This window comes from Arachis duranensis, chromosome 10 (assembly GCF_000817695.3).
Source record: "Arachis duranensis cultivar V14167 chromosome 10, aradu.V14167.gnm2.J7QH, whole genome shotgun sequence".
In the NCBI taxonomy this organism is placed as follows: domain Eukaryota; kingdom Viridiplantae; phylum Streptophyta; class Magnoliopsida; order Fabales; family Fabaceae; genus Arachis; species Arachis duranensis.
The window spans coordinates 104815393-104831864 of NC_029781.3; the positions used below are offsets into that span (position 1 = coordinate 104815393).

General features: G+C 30.7%; 3 protein-coding genes across 4 annotated transcripts; all 3 read left to right on the plus strand.

Annotated features, from left to right (window-relative positions):
• The first annotated feature begins 2790 nt into the window (after positions 1 to 2790).
• On the plus strand, positions 2791 to 6733 carry LOC107471997 (protein sym-1). Of its 2 annotated transcripts, XM_016091567.3 has the most exons (8): positions 2791 to 3130; positions 3804 to 3891; positions 4130 to 4224; positions 4349 to 4421; positions 4538 to 4630; positions 4743 to 4829; positions 5851 to 5931; positions 6596 to 6733. In XM_016091567.3, exons 1-7 carry the CDS (start codon positions 2817 to 2819, stop codon positions 5929 to 5931), a joined length of 831 nt encoding a protein of 276 aa, XP_015947053.1. In that variant the 5' UTR covers positions 2791 to 2816; the 3' UTR covers positions 6596 to 6733. The 2 variants fall into 2 exon arrangements, with proteins under 2 accessions (XP_015947053.1, XP_015947052.1); XM_016091566.3 differs by lacking the exon at positions 6596 to 6733 and having other exon boundaries at positions 5851 to 6130.
• A 1478-nt stretch (positions 6734 to 8211) lies between these two features.
• On the plus strand, positions 8212 to 12166 carry LOC107471998 (disease resistance protein RPV1-like). The gene is made up of 4 exons (XM_052255743.1): positions 8212 to 8684; positions 10620 to 10817; positions 11935 to 12012; positions 12157 to 12166. The coding sequence occupies exons 1-4, from the start codon at positions 8212 to 8214 to the stop codon at positions 12164 to 12166; spliced, it is 759 nt and encodes a 252-aa protein (XP_052111703.1).
• A 660-nt stretch (positions 12167 to 12826) lies between these two features.
• Positions 12827 to 16133, plus strand: LOC107472042 (binding partner of ACD11 1). Its single transcript, XM_016091614.3, has 6 exons — positions 12827 to 13004; positions 14078 to 14161; positions 14421 to 14524; positions 14625 to 14700; positions 14916 to 14999; positions 15245 to 16133. Exons 1-6 carry the CDS (start codon positions 12999 to 13001, stop codon positions 15812 to 15814), a joined length of 924 nt encoding a protein of 307 aa, XP_015947100.1. The 5' UTR covers positions 12827 to 12998; the 3' UTR covers positions 15815 to 16133.
• The last annotated feature ends 339 nt before the right edge of the window (positions 16134 to 16472 follow it).

Consider the following 16472-nt stretch of genomic DNA (forward strand, 5'->3'; position numbering starts at 1 on the left):
ACGAGCTAATCTGATGGGTGATTAAAAATATCTACCGTGGATGTTTAGAAATTTTACTGCGTTTTGAGAAATAGAAATAGCAAAATTCTTTGAGATCCAATGATTTTGTGGGAATTATTTCGAATGGAGATATGACTGTGGTAAAAATTTTTTGTGGGAATGAGAATGGAGAAAAATTCCCCATATGCAAATGCGAAGACTCGAGCGGGATTTCCGCTCCATTTCCACTAATCTCTAAAATTTATAAATATACTTAATTGTCATTAATAGTTTATTTTTCATATATGTTTTTTTGTCATTTTACATGCTATATATTCTAAATTTTTAATCCTCATTTGCATAACTCTTTTTCAATTCAGAGATTCCTAACGTTATTCATACTCCATCTAATCTCTCTGCAGCTACCTCCCCGCTACTCTCTCTTCTCACCGAACCGTCACCTTTTACCATGTCGTCAATCCTCATCGTGTTGTTCTTTCTGTTCACGGCATTCTTTATCTTCTTCGAAGACGCATTCGTTCTCCTCTTCGCAATTCTATCGTTGTGTTCATTCTCCTTTTTGCTGTCGGTCTCCCACCTCATTTCTTGCTCTGTGCTCTGCCTCTCTGTCGCATCTCCCATCGCAACAGTTCAAAAGAAGTCATTGTCTGCCGTTTAATATTTTTGTATAAAATTTTGTTATTTTTATATAGGATGGAGACTTACAATTTTACTCTTATAAAAATTAATGATCAATTAGAATTATTGAAAAAATAGAGAATAGAACCTTGTGAAAATGGAGCTCAACAAAAAATGAGAAGAGGGATAATATTTTCCTACCATAAAGATCAGTGATGGAGACGGTAAACAAATATTGTAATATGTCATGATATCATATTTATTCATAATATTATACAATTCAGATTTGTTATACATTTAAGTAATATTGTCATTTAAGTCTAACCAAGTAGACTCAACACCAACAAAAACAACTCTCATTAAAGAGCATCATTACACTTACACACACCATTTATGTTATCGTTGTTGTCTTCTTCTTCACATTCCTCCTCCTCTTGCTTTTGCTCTTTCTCCTTCTCCTTGTGCCCTTTCTCTTTCTCATTCTCCTTCTCCTTTTCCTTTTCCTTTTCCTTCTCGTTATCTTTTTTCTTCTTCGCGTCTTTTTTTTATTGTCATTCTTTTGTTACTGTTGTATGTTATGTATGTTATTGCGGTAGAAAGTGAAGAAAAAAGAGGAGAAATAATTTTACATTGTGCACCTTAATTCACTTAGAAATAAACCGAAATTACATAATGATTGCCATAAAATTAATTAAAAAATGAACCGAAATTACATAATGATTGCGACACATAAACTCAGTTCGAAAATAAGCACACAAACAAGACGATAACGATAACAACGATATGTAAGAAGAAGAAGAAGAAGACGAACCTGCATGTGCGAATTTGAAAGAAGAGTAAGGAAGAAGAAGAAGTGCTTGTTTGGGCGCCATTAAATCAATAAAAAATATATTTTTTTTATTTTTTAGTGTGTTTATCAAATTTCTAATAATAAAAGTAAAAGCACTCGAAAAATAAAAACAAACATCTTTTTTGAGAAGTTACAATTTATATTTTTTTAAAGATATTTTTCTTTAAAAATATTTTCACATAATAAATGAACAAAAAATACTTTTATCTTATTTTACCCAAACATAATTGATAGATAAATTTTTTTTACATGAAATATCCAAACATAAAATCACTTTTACTTTTATAAAATATTTTTAAAAAAATATCATTTAAATTTTTTTCGAAAATCAAGCCCAAATAAGCCCGAAGAAAAAAAAAAAAGAACGCATGCGTGAATTTGAAATAAGAAAAAGAAGAAGCAGTAACACGTAACGCGAGGGGAGAAAAAAAAAGAAATGTGTGATCTAAAATTACTTGAATGAATTTAAATGTTAAATTATTGGATGCGAAAAATAATTCCATATTTATATAATGAGAATGAATCTTTTAATTTTTGTGTTTAATTTATTTGTGAAGTATAATTTTTTTATCATTTAATATTTTTTATTCCATTTAAAAAATATACAATGAAAAATAATTACACTTAAGGAAGGAAAAGAAAATGAGAATCCATACCTTTTTGGTGAACCACCTCCAATGAATGTCTGTAAAGTGAATTGCGATGCAAGCGTTTTTAAAAATGAACAATTAGCTGGCTTTGGATGTATTATTAGAGATAGCATGAGAATTTGGATAAAAGGTTGTTTTGCCAGTATACCTCTTTCTAGTGTTCTTTGCTGTGAGCTTTATGCTATTTGGAGAGGGCTTGTTATGGCTTGGGATTGCGAGTGCAAAGAGGTCATATGTGAAACTGATAATCTTGATGCGTTTCTTCTTGTTTCGCGAGGCACAATCAGCATGATTAGGAATGACTCTGATTTTCTTGACAAAATCAAAGAGATGTTCCAGCGCAATTGGACAGCTACTTTAGTGCTCATCCAGCGAACAGCAAACAGAGCGACTGATTTAATGGCTAAGACTGTTGTTTTAAACAAGCAGGTGTATTTAGAGTGGTTACTGCCTCCTAATAATTTAGACATTATTATTAGAGAGGAGGACTACTCTTTTTCTTAGGTATTTTTTCTTTGTGTCAGTCACAAAAAAATACCTTTTTGATGAGACTCAACTTAGGCTCAGCTCAGCTCAGCTCTCGGCTTACTCATTCGTGAATCAGTGACAGTGTCCAGTGTGTTGTGTTATAAATATAAGAGGAAACGCAGCAAAACCCGCTAAAAGTCTAAAACCGTGTCTCTGAGGGGCGTTGAAAAATGGCGTCAATGGCACACAAGTCGCTGCTCTTGAGGCGTGCCTTCACCACTCTCTCATCTCGACCGCCACAACCACCTCCTCTTCCTTCTCGAATATTCCTTCAACCAACCCAATCTCTCACCTCCACCTGCTCCCTCCCTCACTTCAAACCTCAATTCCGCTTCTGCACTTCTCCCCTCTCTGCGTTACCCGACAACGCTTCCGGCGGACCACGTGGCCCTCGCGGCCCCAATTCCGGCTCCGGCGGAGGTGGCGGAGGAGGAGAAGGAGAAGAAGGAGCAGGTGGTGAAGATAAGTGGTCCTTCTTGTCATGGTAAATCAAACACGAGGATCGTTATTCTTTGCCTAGTTAATTTTTTCTCTGAAATGTTTTTGTTTGTAACTTCTGGATTGGATTAGTTTCTTCTTTCTAGAGATGAAAAAAGAGGAGAAGAAGAAGAAGAAGATTTTGATTCTAAACTGTTTTGGATGCAAAACAAGTTAAACAAAATATGAACTAATGTGACTGAAAATTGGAATGAATTGTAGTATCGAATATTGACTTGACTGATAATTGTTATCATAGTGTGGTAGTGGATTTTATTTCATTTTATTTTTCATGCTCATGAATTTATGCTAGTTGGTAGCGTGGATGTATGGTCTTCATGATTAGTGACTGTGGCTTCATCTTTTAAATTTATATATAGATAGCTACTACATTGTTAGTGTTTTGATTGTATTAGATTGCTTGAGTGTAGTAGATTAAGAAATGCATATTTCATGTTCATTAGGGGATCTAACAGAGAAAATATGAATCTTATCCTGCTCTGTATTGGGCATAAATTGTTAAAATTATTGTCATTTACATTTATAAGGTTAATTACATCAGTTGAATAATAAAAGAAGTTTCGGAATATTGCCACCCTTTCCTAAGTGGCTTTATTCTTGGTGTTTCGGCATATACAGATCTTGGTCGTTTCACAAATTCTAACATGACTTTGGCACAGGTATTTGGCTCTTCTTGAAAAATACCCTGTTGCAGTAAAAGCTATAACATCTGCAATTTTGACATTAATTGGAGATTTGATTTGCCAGGTAAATATACAACAATGTTCATCTGCATTTGCTCAAACCTTTTGTGAAATTGATGAGATATATAAGATAAGTTATCAGAATTCAAAGCATGTGATTAAGCTCGAATTCACGTAATCCTAATGCATGATAGGTGACAACATTGTTAAAGTATTAGAAAAAGCAAAAGAAATCCCTAATTTACTTTTTGAAATCTCGTAATCTATGTACTGTCTAAATATATTCATTTTATTTGCTGCAGCTTGTAATAGACCAATCGCAGTCTATAGACTTGAAGAGGACATTCACTTTCACTCTGCTTGGTTTTATCTTAGTAGGTCCAACACTGCATTTCTGGTAATGTTATCATGCCCAAAATTCGACTCTCTCCTTAAAGTCTTTTGAATGTGATGATTTTTTAAATAATGCTCAGAAATAACAATTCATCATTCTTTCTGGACATTTGCTGTGAGATCTTTAGGTACTTGTATCTGAGTAAACTGGTTACACTACCTGGAGCATCAGGTGTACTATTGCGGCTTGTAATTGATCAGGTGGGATATTTCCATTGGTGCCCCCAACCTACTGTCTATTACGACTTTGTATCAAATGTTAACTATTTTGCTCAATTCGCTATTTTAATTTTGAGCTTGGTGAAATATGATTGCAGTTCTTATTTGCTCCCACATTTATTGGGGTTTTCTTAGCTACATTGGTGACACTTGAGGGAGGGCCATCACAAGCTGTACCCAAACTTAAGCAGGTGCTGTTATTGGTTTTTACTTGAATATTCGTGGAAAAAACATGTATACAAAGAGGTGTATTTCATTGTTATTTTGAATAGTGCTTACTCGTCCTCAAATTTCATGCTGCAGGAGTGGTTTTCATCTGTTGTGGCAAATTGGCAATTATGGATACCTTTTCAATTTCTCAACTTCAGTTTTGTTCCACAGCAATTCCAGGTTAGGCTTACAAACCAGACCATATATGCAAATTGAGATTTTGACAATTTGTTCATCACTTTGAAACGTGTTAGAGTTAACAATATAGGCAACCAGCCGATGAATGCTAGTTTTCTACCCTTTTTTCCCTTCAACTTCAGTTGAATGCATCATCCTTTTTTGTTTAGTCAATTGCATCGAATAAATATCGGGATTCTCAGAATAGGTATTTTCTAGCCATTTGACATGCCGAACTCACATCCTTTACCCTTTTATTCGCTGAACAATAATATACAATTGTACATGAGAAACACAGAGGCATAGATCAAACTTTTTGTCCTTTTATTAGTTGAACAGTAATAGACAATAGTACATGAGGAAGACATGTTTGTTTTACATTTCTTTCTTCATATCTTGCAACATGTTTGGATATTTGGGATGCATCTTGTTGGTCCCTTCATTTTAAAAGTATTCTGGTAAGACTGGAATCAGAAAATAAGAGGAAACTGTATAAATTTTGTTTATTCTTATCATCTCTCCTCACACAATCCACTAACAACATGCCAACTGAATTTCCCTCCTCCACTCTGTAGCTTCTATTCTGACCTTTCTGTTATTTCAGTATGGTACTGATTTCAATTGAACTTAAGCTGGCTCAATACTCCTTTCATGTATAAAACAATTCTGCCTTAATAATGGCTTTGTATCAAGTATACACATGACTTCATATCCCATTTGTCATTTTCAAAGTTTGCATTTGAATTTTGTGTCAATGGTTTATATATTTCTCTCTCAGAAATAGTATCCAAATGCAGTCTAAGCGAGTAGATGGCATGTTAGTCATATTCCAATATTTACTGTGTGAACTTGGAATTATTTTCGAAGTAGGCCCATTGAGAAGTTATCATGTGTGTGAATGGAGTTATCAAAGGCATTTTCTAGTCTTCCATATATCTATAATTTCCTTCAGTGTTCTTCTCTCTAGTCCTCCATTTTCTAGTGATACTGCTGAGTTTAAAGAAACTTGTGGAAATAATTTCAGGTTCTTGCTGCTAATGTTGTATCTTTGGTATGGAACGTTATTCTCTCATTTAAGGCACACAAAGAAGTTGTTACAAAATAGGTAAGTTTAATATTCAGTGAATGCAAAGGACCTAAATGTAACTGCCTTTATTATACTTAGGAGCTCAAAATTCAAATGCATATGAGCATGACTGCGTGAATGTTACTGTAAACAAGCATGTTCCATAAACTCGAATTTAGAACGTTTGTAATCTGATTATTGCCATATTCAATGCTAGATTTACAACGTACTACCTCAATCATAGGATTTGTTTATTTATTCATTTTCCTAAGATGGTGCACTTTTATATTAAGAATTAATTTTAACAAACCAAAAATATTTCTATCACTAATTGTGTGCTAATGTGATATTTTAAAACTTTTATTAAATTGTAATTTATTTATCTACTTAATTAAATTTTAGTAATGTGAAATATTATTTATATCACTCAATAATAATAATAATAATAATAATAATAATAATAATAATAATAATAATAATAGTTTCACTTTATATTGAATTACTTTCTAAATAAAGATTTCAATTAATTTTACATTTCATCAAAAAATACTTTCTTAGTAAATGCTTTCTTATTATAAGAAAAAATAATTAAAACATGATTTTGTTATTGTTTGTGCTTTAAATTTAATTATTATGATTATGGACAATTTTAAACTGTAAATTATCATTTGTATATTTATTTTTGTATGTATTGGGAGAATAGTTTGATATATGTGGGGATCATTCCAATTCGAGGTGACAAAATAATTCAACTCCGTGCAATTGACGGATGAGGAAGGAACTACCTAAGTTATCCATACCATATAATATATTATAAGATGCCAAAATATGAGACAATTGTTGTTAATAATTATAATTATAGTAATCATTACTAACATGGCTAATTTGGCAGTTTGGCTATCGGGTTTACATGTTTGATAACAAAATTAAACTGTGTGAGAACTGAGAACCCATGATTGATGCTCTTTTCAAGTATCATTAATTGTTATGTGAAGAAAAAATGAGGGCAATTTACCTTTTTAAATAAATTGATCATTAATATTATCAAAATACATATTTTGTAAAGTGGATATTAAAATATATTTTTTTTATAAACTATATAAACTGCGATAGGAGTGTCACGGGTTACGTTGAAAAAAATACATTTCATTTCAGTATTTACTTTACAAAATATGTATTTTGGTAATATTGATGGTGAATTTATTTAAAAGGATAAATTACCCGAAAAATGACATAAGAATGAATTATTACTATTACCATCTTATACTGCCATCTTGACGAAAGGAAGTATTGTAACTTCCATGCGTTTTCCTTTCTAGAATATATTTGATAAAAAACAAGAAACAAAATAGATGACAAAATGCACTTTTGTTAAATTTCTGCCGACTTTTTATACGTTATAAACATTTCCTGGAAATTTTCCAAGAAACTGATCCGCCGGCAAAACTTATGTAGTTTTTTTTTTTGGTGAAGAAAACTTATGTAGTTATGTGAGAACTACTGCTATGTTTTTTATTCTCATATTATTTGTATATTATATTGAATGCATGTTTCAGAAAAAAAAAACAATAATTTTGGAAAAAGTAATAAAAATATTAAACTCACTCTGAATATTCTTTAAGATTATGTTTGATTTTGTCTTTTAGGCAGCATACAAAAGCTAGCGAAACTAGAAATATAATAGAATAAAATATTAAGTAAATGGCTAGAACCAGTTTCTGTCTCTAAGACAACAAAAGAAAATGTTTATTTATCTTAATCTTCGTTAACAAATAGGTTTTTAAGAAAACACATATTTTTATACACAAATATATGATAACTAATTTTGATATACTAATAATATTTTTTTTAGATAACACCTGGCTTATATATATCAATATTTATATCTAAATACATGGTTAAGAATAAGGTAAAAATTCACATAAGTTATTTTTATATAAAATTAATAATTAAAAAATTATTAAATAATAATTTAATCAAACTATTTAAATCATCTAATCATATTTAACTACAAACTTTATATGAAAATAACTTTCTCCGAGTTTTCACTTAAGAATAAATAAGAATTTACTCTTATGTAGACGGCCATAAGAGTTCAACTTAGGCCGAATAATTAGCTAGTAGCTACAAGATATATATATTTTTCACACTCACTCAAACTCACCTTAAGAAACGTTCCTCAAATCAATATATATTTCCAGGTTTTCTAACACTCAAGACTCTCACACACACCTTAAAAGTGAAGAAACCTTCGTCTCATAAACACAGTATACAAAAATGTGTAACTTATGTTCTCGTCTTTCTCTTTTTATCACTGCCATGGCCACAACCGCCACTAATAACACTGATGAAAATTATGATGTGTTCCTTAGCTTTGGTGGCGACACTCGCTACAATTTTTCTAGTCACCTTCTTGGGGCAATCAAAAGGCAACATGTTAATGCCTACGTTGATTTCAATCTGGAAAGAGGCAGTGAGATCTCATCGGCACTTGTTTCCGCAATCCGAAAAGCCCCGGTTGCGGTTGTCATTCTAACGGACCACACAGCTTCGTCCAAGTGGTGCTTGGACGAAGCTACGGAGATAATGGAATGCAAGAGGACAAGAAATCAGATTGTGCTTCCAATATTTTATCATCTGGACCCCTCTGATGTTAGGAATCAAAGTGGATGTTATGGTGTGGCTTTTGAAGAGCATATGAAAAAGAAGGACTGCATTGAAAAAGTTCCAACATGGAGGGAGGCCTTGAAACAAATGGCCAACCTGTCAGGCTGGCACTGCCTCGCTAACATGTAAGTATTAAGTTTTTTTTTTTTTAAAGATAGGAAGATTTGAACTCACGACTTTTAGGTGAGTATAGAAATATTATGTCATTTAAACGATGTAAGTATTAAGTTTTTAAAAATATTTGATAATAAAAATATTTGATAATATTTTAATATTGTTTAATATTTTCATTGTTTACTTATACTTTTCTTAAAATGAACAACCACCAATTAAATAAAAACACACTATACCTCCAATTTAACATTCTAAATTTTAATATTAAAATAATCATCCGTACACTAATAAAATGAACATTCAATATATCTATTATTTATATTGTTTAATATTTTCATTGTTTACCTATACTTTTCCTAAAAAAAACTTTGCTAGGTAGAAATGATTTTTGTGAACAATGATCTCTAAAATTGACTCAATAAAATAAAAACACACTACACTCCAACTTACCCGCTTAAATCTTAATATTAGAATAATTATCTGCACATCTAGTAAATTGAACATTCGATATATCCATTGTTTATATTATTTAATATTTTCATTGTTTAGCTATATTTTTTCTAAAAATAGTCAAAAATAAAATAAGTTTTGGTTGTATTTTTTTTCACTCTAACACTATTGTTAAATTTATTTGACTACTAACTTATAGATTTTGGTTATTACTTGCGATAATAGTGAAATAATTTGAATGTTTGACTATAATTTTTATGTGAATTTTACCGAACTTTTTATAAAATAATATATAATTTATTTTCCGTGATATTTTAATCTTATTACTAACTATATTAGTAAATTGAGTTGTTTAATTAATATTTAACTATAATAAAATCAGTTTTGACTAATTTATTGATCAAAATAAATCATTGAATAATTTTTAAAAGTATTAACAAACAAATCCTTCTCCATCTCCCTCTCCCAAATCTTTATCTCCGTCGTTGAACAAAACAATTAAACAAAAAAGAAGAAAACTCTTAATGAGTTCTTTCTTCTACTAGTTCAGGTTCAATATCTCCCTTCTTCTCATGGTTTTCACTCCATTTTAAGGGAGAGAGTATATAATCAGATTTGGTGGAAAATAAAATTTTTTTGTGCAATAATAAAGAAGATTTAGAATACGGGTTTTGTTTATTAATGTTTTTAAAAATTATATAATGATCTATTTTGACAATAAATTAATTACAATGCAAATTGACTCTATGATGATTAAAATTTGAATTCTGATTAAATTTAAGCAACTCAAGTTATTAGTATAGTTAAAAACCAAATTAAAATATCAACTAATTAAAATTTGACACATCATAAAAAATAAATTATATATTATTTTTATATCAAAACAATATGTCATGTGAATAGTCATAAAAGTTTTTTCATGTTAAAATAATAGTTAAAATGTAAATATATTATATTAAATAATTCAGTTAAATACCGTTTAATGATTTCCTGGACAACCTTTATTGGAAGCTAAGAGATTATTAAGTGATTAATCACTGTAATATTTATATATGTGTAACCATTTTATTTAACAATATAATTAATATGAATAAGTTAGAATTAGCGTACAGTTAACATGAAAAAAATAATCTAGCCACTAATTGTCAAGAAAATATTTGATTATGTTACATTACTAGTAAATCAAAATAAAATTGGCTTTAAAATGTCAAACTATATGTAAGATTCACATTTCATATTATTTTACCATTCAAACTAAAGATCAAATATTTTTTCCGGTAAAGATTAAAATCGTAATATGGACTTTCAAGGTAAATTATACCATAATTTTGAAGTTAAGAAATAAACATTAGTAACTCTTATTTTGATAATGATACTTGTTTTTAAGTCAAAAAAAAAAAACAGTTCTTTTTAAATTCATACAAATAAACAATAAAAAATATCTTCCTGACCAATATTTTGGGTTCATATTTCCTTATGTTGGGTCCATGTGACAGGAATGAATATGAACTGGTTGAGAATATTGCTGAAGATGTGAGAAAGATAGTCCACAGTAACTGTTTGAATGTAAACAGAGCAAAAGACGAATTTGAAAGACAAAAGGACATGCTTCGACAGCTCTACAAGAAAAATCAAATAACTTCGGATCAAACTTTACATGTATGGGAGATGGCAAAAATTGCCAACTTGACCAAGTAAGTTATAATTTACTAATTTGTTCTATATAATCAGAAGGATAAAGTATTATTTCGATTCTCAACGTTTCGGTCGAATATTAATTTGGTTTTAAACATTTCAAACGTTCTATTTTAATCTCAAAAATTTTCTAACGTCATATTTCAATCCTAAAAAAATTTTAAGTGGGTTTAATATTGTCCTACTATTAAATTTGACACAAACAATTTACATTGAAAAACTAATAGTATTCGATTTCAATATATAAGTAAAATTAATCTATTAACGATCACTAATATATAAATTTTTTCTTTGATTTTGAAGTGCTAATGATTGATTGTTATGATTTAGAGTTTTATATAAAAAAATTTGAGGAAAAAGTGTTACAAGAAGGTTTTGGTTATGTTTTTCTATCACATGGAAGAAGATATAACCTAACTAATGACGTTATTAATTTATATGTCACTCATTCTGATCAAATTGTAAAAGAATAGAAAAAGAAAAAAATTATTGATTGTTGATTAATTGAATTGTATTAAATTATAAATTATGAAGGTAAAACTAAATATATATAGAGCATTGGCCTAAGAAAAATAAAAACAAATAAAGATAAGATAAGAACAATTAACGATAAGATAAAATAATAAAGACTAAAATTGTAACTGAATTTATATATTCTGTTAGGTTGAATTTGTGGGTTACGAGACTTCTTTATTATTGTCCTGTGTTAAGGTGAAAGAATATTTTAATACATTTCGTTAACTATTAGTGTCAATTTTAAGGATAGAATAATGTTAAACCTATTTAAAATTTTTTACAACAGAAATAAAACGATTAAAACGCTAGGGACCAAATTAAAATTTAGCCTAATTGTTGAGAATCAAAATAATACTTTATCCTAATAAGAATTGAAGAGAGATTTAATGCATAATAAATTTTCTTTGTTCTTAAAATATTTTTTTTATCATACATAATTTATATAAAAATTGTATATTTAACTATGTCTAAGATTTAAATTTAAGACTTCTTTATACCTAATTCAATATTTCAACTTGTGTTTTTCCTCTTTAGAATTTAGAATTTTCTTTGGTCATTTTTTACTTGTTGATGTAAATCAAATTTGCAATTTTTAAGCAGGGACATTGGAAAGGCTTCAAAGCTGAGTGAAGAGATCAAGAAGGTCATTGAAGAGGGAAAAACTAGTAGGAAAGTGATGTTAGTCCAAAATAAATAAGCATTTTTGTATGAGAAATTCTTATATAAGCTTGTACTCTCATTTGAGGGTAGGGGATTAATTGGCACATTGATTACATTTACAATTATCTGTGAAATACTTTTTCATAATTTCTTTGTGTTTAGAGTAAATTGACTAAATTCTCAATTCAATTCTTATACATTTTCGATTCTAAAAAAGAAAGAGATATTGCAATATATATGGATACTATAAAATGCATTGATCTTTTTGTTAAACTATTTCGTCCAACAATAATTAAATAAATTCTGAATGAATATAAACAAATTTTTATTTTATTTTTTTTGAACAGAAACAAATTTTTGTTAAACAAATCTCTTATTTATTCCATTTTTTTTTTGGATCTGGAACTCTTATTTATTTTCGTTAAAACATTATCTAACGACTATCAACGTCAACTTTACTTGAAATTAACTACACGTCTACACCTGAATTTCTACAACTATTAATCATATTTGTTCTTTGTATTATTATTTACTATAATAATTAATTATTTTTATTTTGCATATGAAAACTGCTTTATTGTTATGTTTAATTGTTTATAAGCCTAAAGAAAATGAAAAAGAGGAGTGCTAGTTAACAAATTTTGTGTAGCTATAAATTAGTTATTATTAATATTTTTAATTATAAAATTATATTTAATAATATAAGATTGTTCATTTTTTTTTTGATTAAATACCGACAAATTTTAATAAAAATACCGACGTCTAAACTTTCTATACAGAAAAAAACTGCCGCTAAAAAGAAAAGAAATGGTGGCAATAACAAGATTGACGTCATGACAGTTAGTTCTAACTTCTAACGCGATATCGTGCTGGATCAGCCCGGTTTCGTTATTACGAAACTACCCCTCTGCCATTTTCATCTACCTTCCTCCCCGGCATTGCTCTCACCATTGTTTCACAAACCAAAAGAAGAAACAAGATACGAAGGCTTTGTATCGTCCGAAATGTCGGTGAGTTTCAAACTTTTTCTCAGATCTGCTTCGTTTCGTGGCACATTTTCCCTTTCAATTTTATGTACCAGTAATTTTGCTTAACATTGCTCGTTGAACTTTTCAGATCCTATATGGATCTCTTCTCTTGTTGTTATATTTGTTTGCGGTGCATTGTGTTGTTTGTGCTTGGAATTTGGATGCAGAGAAAACAGAAAAGACGTAAGAAAATCGATGTGATTTTGTTGTATGGGAATGAGGAACTAAAAATGTTGTAATAACTTGCAATGTCTTTGTTAATTATCCTTCAAAAAACTGTGTTAAACCGTTTGATATACACTTTTTTTTCTTTTGAATATGTAAGTGCTACTTTGGATCTTAAATGTTCACCAGTGACATGTTCGGTTTGTTTGCAAGTTTCAAAGAGGATAGAACATTGAAGGGAGTATTTACTGCAATGGTTGAGTATAGGCAACTCTATTGTTAGTAAGTTTTAGCAGTAGGGATTAGTCTGGCAATCCTAGGATCGTAGTAGCTAGAATCTCGAGTTAGCTCTTAAAATCTTTTGATATTAGGATTTTCAATGAGTCAACCGATTCTACAAAATTTCAACTCGATCGAACGATTTTTTCGTATTTAACACACATAATTATTCTTTCCAAAAATGTGGTTCTAAACCTGCTGTTGTTTTGTGATTCCTTCTGGGTATCTCACATCTATTGGTGGTACATGATTGTTCTTCTCTCATTGAAATTATTCATTTTGAGGACTTTTTATTTGGGCAATGCTCACTAGTGGTTGTAATTTGTAAAGTCATGAAATTGCATTAGTTAAATTAATGATGAATGATGACAAGGCCTCATGCAAAAGGGACATTCTGTTGCTGATATTGTGTCTTGGTAACTTGAGATAAAATTTCCTCTTGGCTTCATGACTCTTGTTCTGTTGCTTTGTCTTCTGAGCTGATAAAGCTTGTTTTCTGTTTGACTAGATTGTGCTACATTATATCCATTTGAGCATGTAATGTTTCTTTAGCTCCTAATTTTTGTGGAGCATCGTCCTAAAAGTATTTCAATTTAAAATTTCACATGCAGGCCCCTGTGGACCATACCAATGAAAAAGTTGAAGCGGTTCCCTCCTCTACATCTCCACATAATTGGAGTCCTCATTTTTCAAACGTGAGTACGAAATTTTCACATAGCAATTTTGTTAGCATCAAAATTGTAGAATACATAATCTTGTATCAAATAGCAGTTTTGTTTTGCAAATTGTATTTCTGGTCATTATAATATTGGTTTCTTAGGGTAATCCTTGCAAACATTTCCTGTTTATGCCCCACTATCCTTTTATATTTTGGCTGTGCCAATTTTTTTGTTGGATTTCAATTATCCCTTGTTGCAGTAATTTCCAAGTTCACTCCATTTTGCCTTATTACAGGTACGAACAGTTAAGGTTAGCAACATATCACTAACTACTAGCACAAAGGATATAGGAGAATTCTTCTCATTTTCAGGTGAAATTCAATATATAGAGATGCAAAGGTGAGAGTACTTCTAATGCAGAATTTTGTTCATTTCTTATGATTTTCAATGTTTAAACTTGTCCACTAAGTGTCACTCTTACCTTTGATGATCACTGCAGGGAAAATGATCATACCCAGGTTGCTTATGTTACCTTTATGGAGACACAGGGAGCAGAAACAGCAGTTCTCTTGACGGTATGTTTATATCAAAATGACTTTCATATTGAAAACATAACAATACATTTCATAATTACGTTTATGTGCGAGTTGAACCATTTCCCAATTAATACTTTCCTATTTAATCACTAAAGCTCATGAAAGATAAGATAAGATACGATAAAATGAAACAGGTACTTGTAATTGATTTTCTTTGCCTAAATCATGCACTTATTCTCCTGTTTCTAGTATAGGGTTCCAAGATTGGTGATCTATATGTCACAATCACACCGGTGGAAAACTATCAGCTGCCCCCTGAAGCTCTTACCTCAACTGTGGTAAGTACTTAATTTTCTAAGTTACTTTATTGTGTGATTGAGGTAATGGTGCATCTTGTGCTGCTACAAGTATTTTTATGTAATCAAATGCACGAAATATGAACACTTTTGCTTAACATATGTTTGTGCCATCTGCCAAAAGATAGCACTGTCAAAATAACATGCTAAGTGTTTGTAAACTTTTTCCTTACTGATAAACTCTCAAGTATCATGAAGTTTCTAATGTACAATGCTCTTCTCAACAGACAGACCAAACTCCTACCACAGTTATGAAGGCTGAAGACGTGATGAGCACGATGCTTGCCAAGGGCTTCATCTTAGGAAAGGATGCAATCACGAAGGCAAAAGCCTTCGATGAACGTCATAACTTGTCCTCAAATGCTTCTTCCACTGTTGCTTCCATTGATCGTAAGATTGGTCTAAGTGATAAATTAAGCATTGGAACAGCTATTGTAAATGAAAAGATGAGAGATCTGGACGAAAGATATCGCGTCTCTGAAAAGACAAAGTCTGCTTATGCTGTTGCTGAGCAAAAGGCTAGTGTTGCTGGATCTGCTATCATGAGCAACCATTATGTATTAACTGGAGCTTCATGGTTCTCAAGTGCCTTTTCTGCTATAGCCAAGGCAGCAGAGGATGTTAGCACAAAGACCAAAGAGAAGGTTGAGCAAGCCGAGGTGCAAAAGAAAGAAGCCATTATCAATGAAAGGAAAGGAACTGTTGATGAATTTGCAAAGATGCACTTGGAGTCGGATGCTGGCCCTGCAATAGTTCCTGTTAATTCTGGTGATGACAGTAAGCACAGGGTTCTATAATATGAGCTGATTCACAATGCCTTACCTTCACACGAGTCACACGACCACAGTTGGATTGATCTAGCACAGTTATATATTGTCAGTCTTCAATGCAAGTCTGTTGTATGATGATAAGTCTTGTTGATTGTTTTTATTGATGTAAAGGCTTATCTGATAGATGTCATTCTTAAATATGATCGATATTCATAATAAATGATTAAGTGTTACTATCTTTGGATTGTTTCTCAATTCATTTCTCCTCTGTGATTTTGGTGAGGGTTTAATGTAAACATTATCATCACTTCATCAATATAATTCTTCTCAGAACGTTAGCATTTTACGAAGACAGATAGTTTTACTTTTAGTGTGTATCTTACTGTTCTCTTTTTCCTTTTAATCCCAGGAGAGAAAAGGACGGATAATGTATATCACACATTTGACTGTCTTAAATACATTGGGCAGGTTTTAAGTCAAATTACATGTTCCTATTGGCAGCTGGTGATATCTTAAACAATGGAAGAAATTCACTTTGATGTTCCTCTCTTCATTTACCTCATTTTGGAGACAGTAGTGCTTTACTGGAATTACTGCAGTGTAATTAAAATTCAAGTGAACATATAAAATATTGCAAAGGAAACGGCAAAAAAGTCAATCTTCTCTTATAAAAAAAGAATGGTCC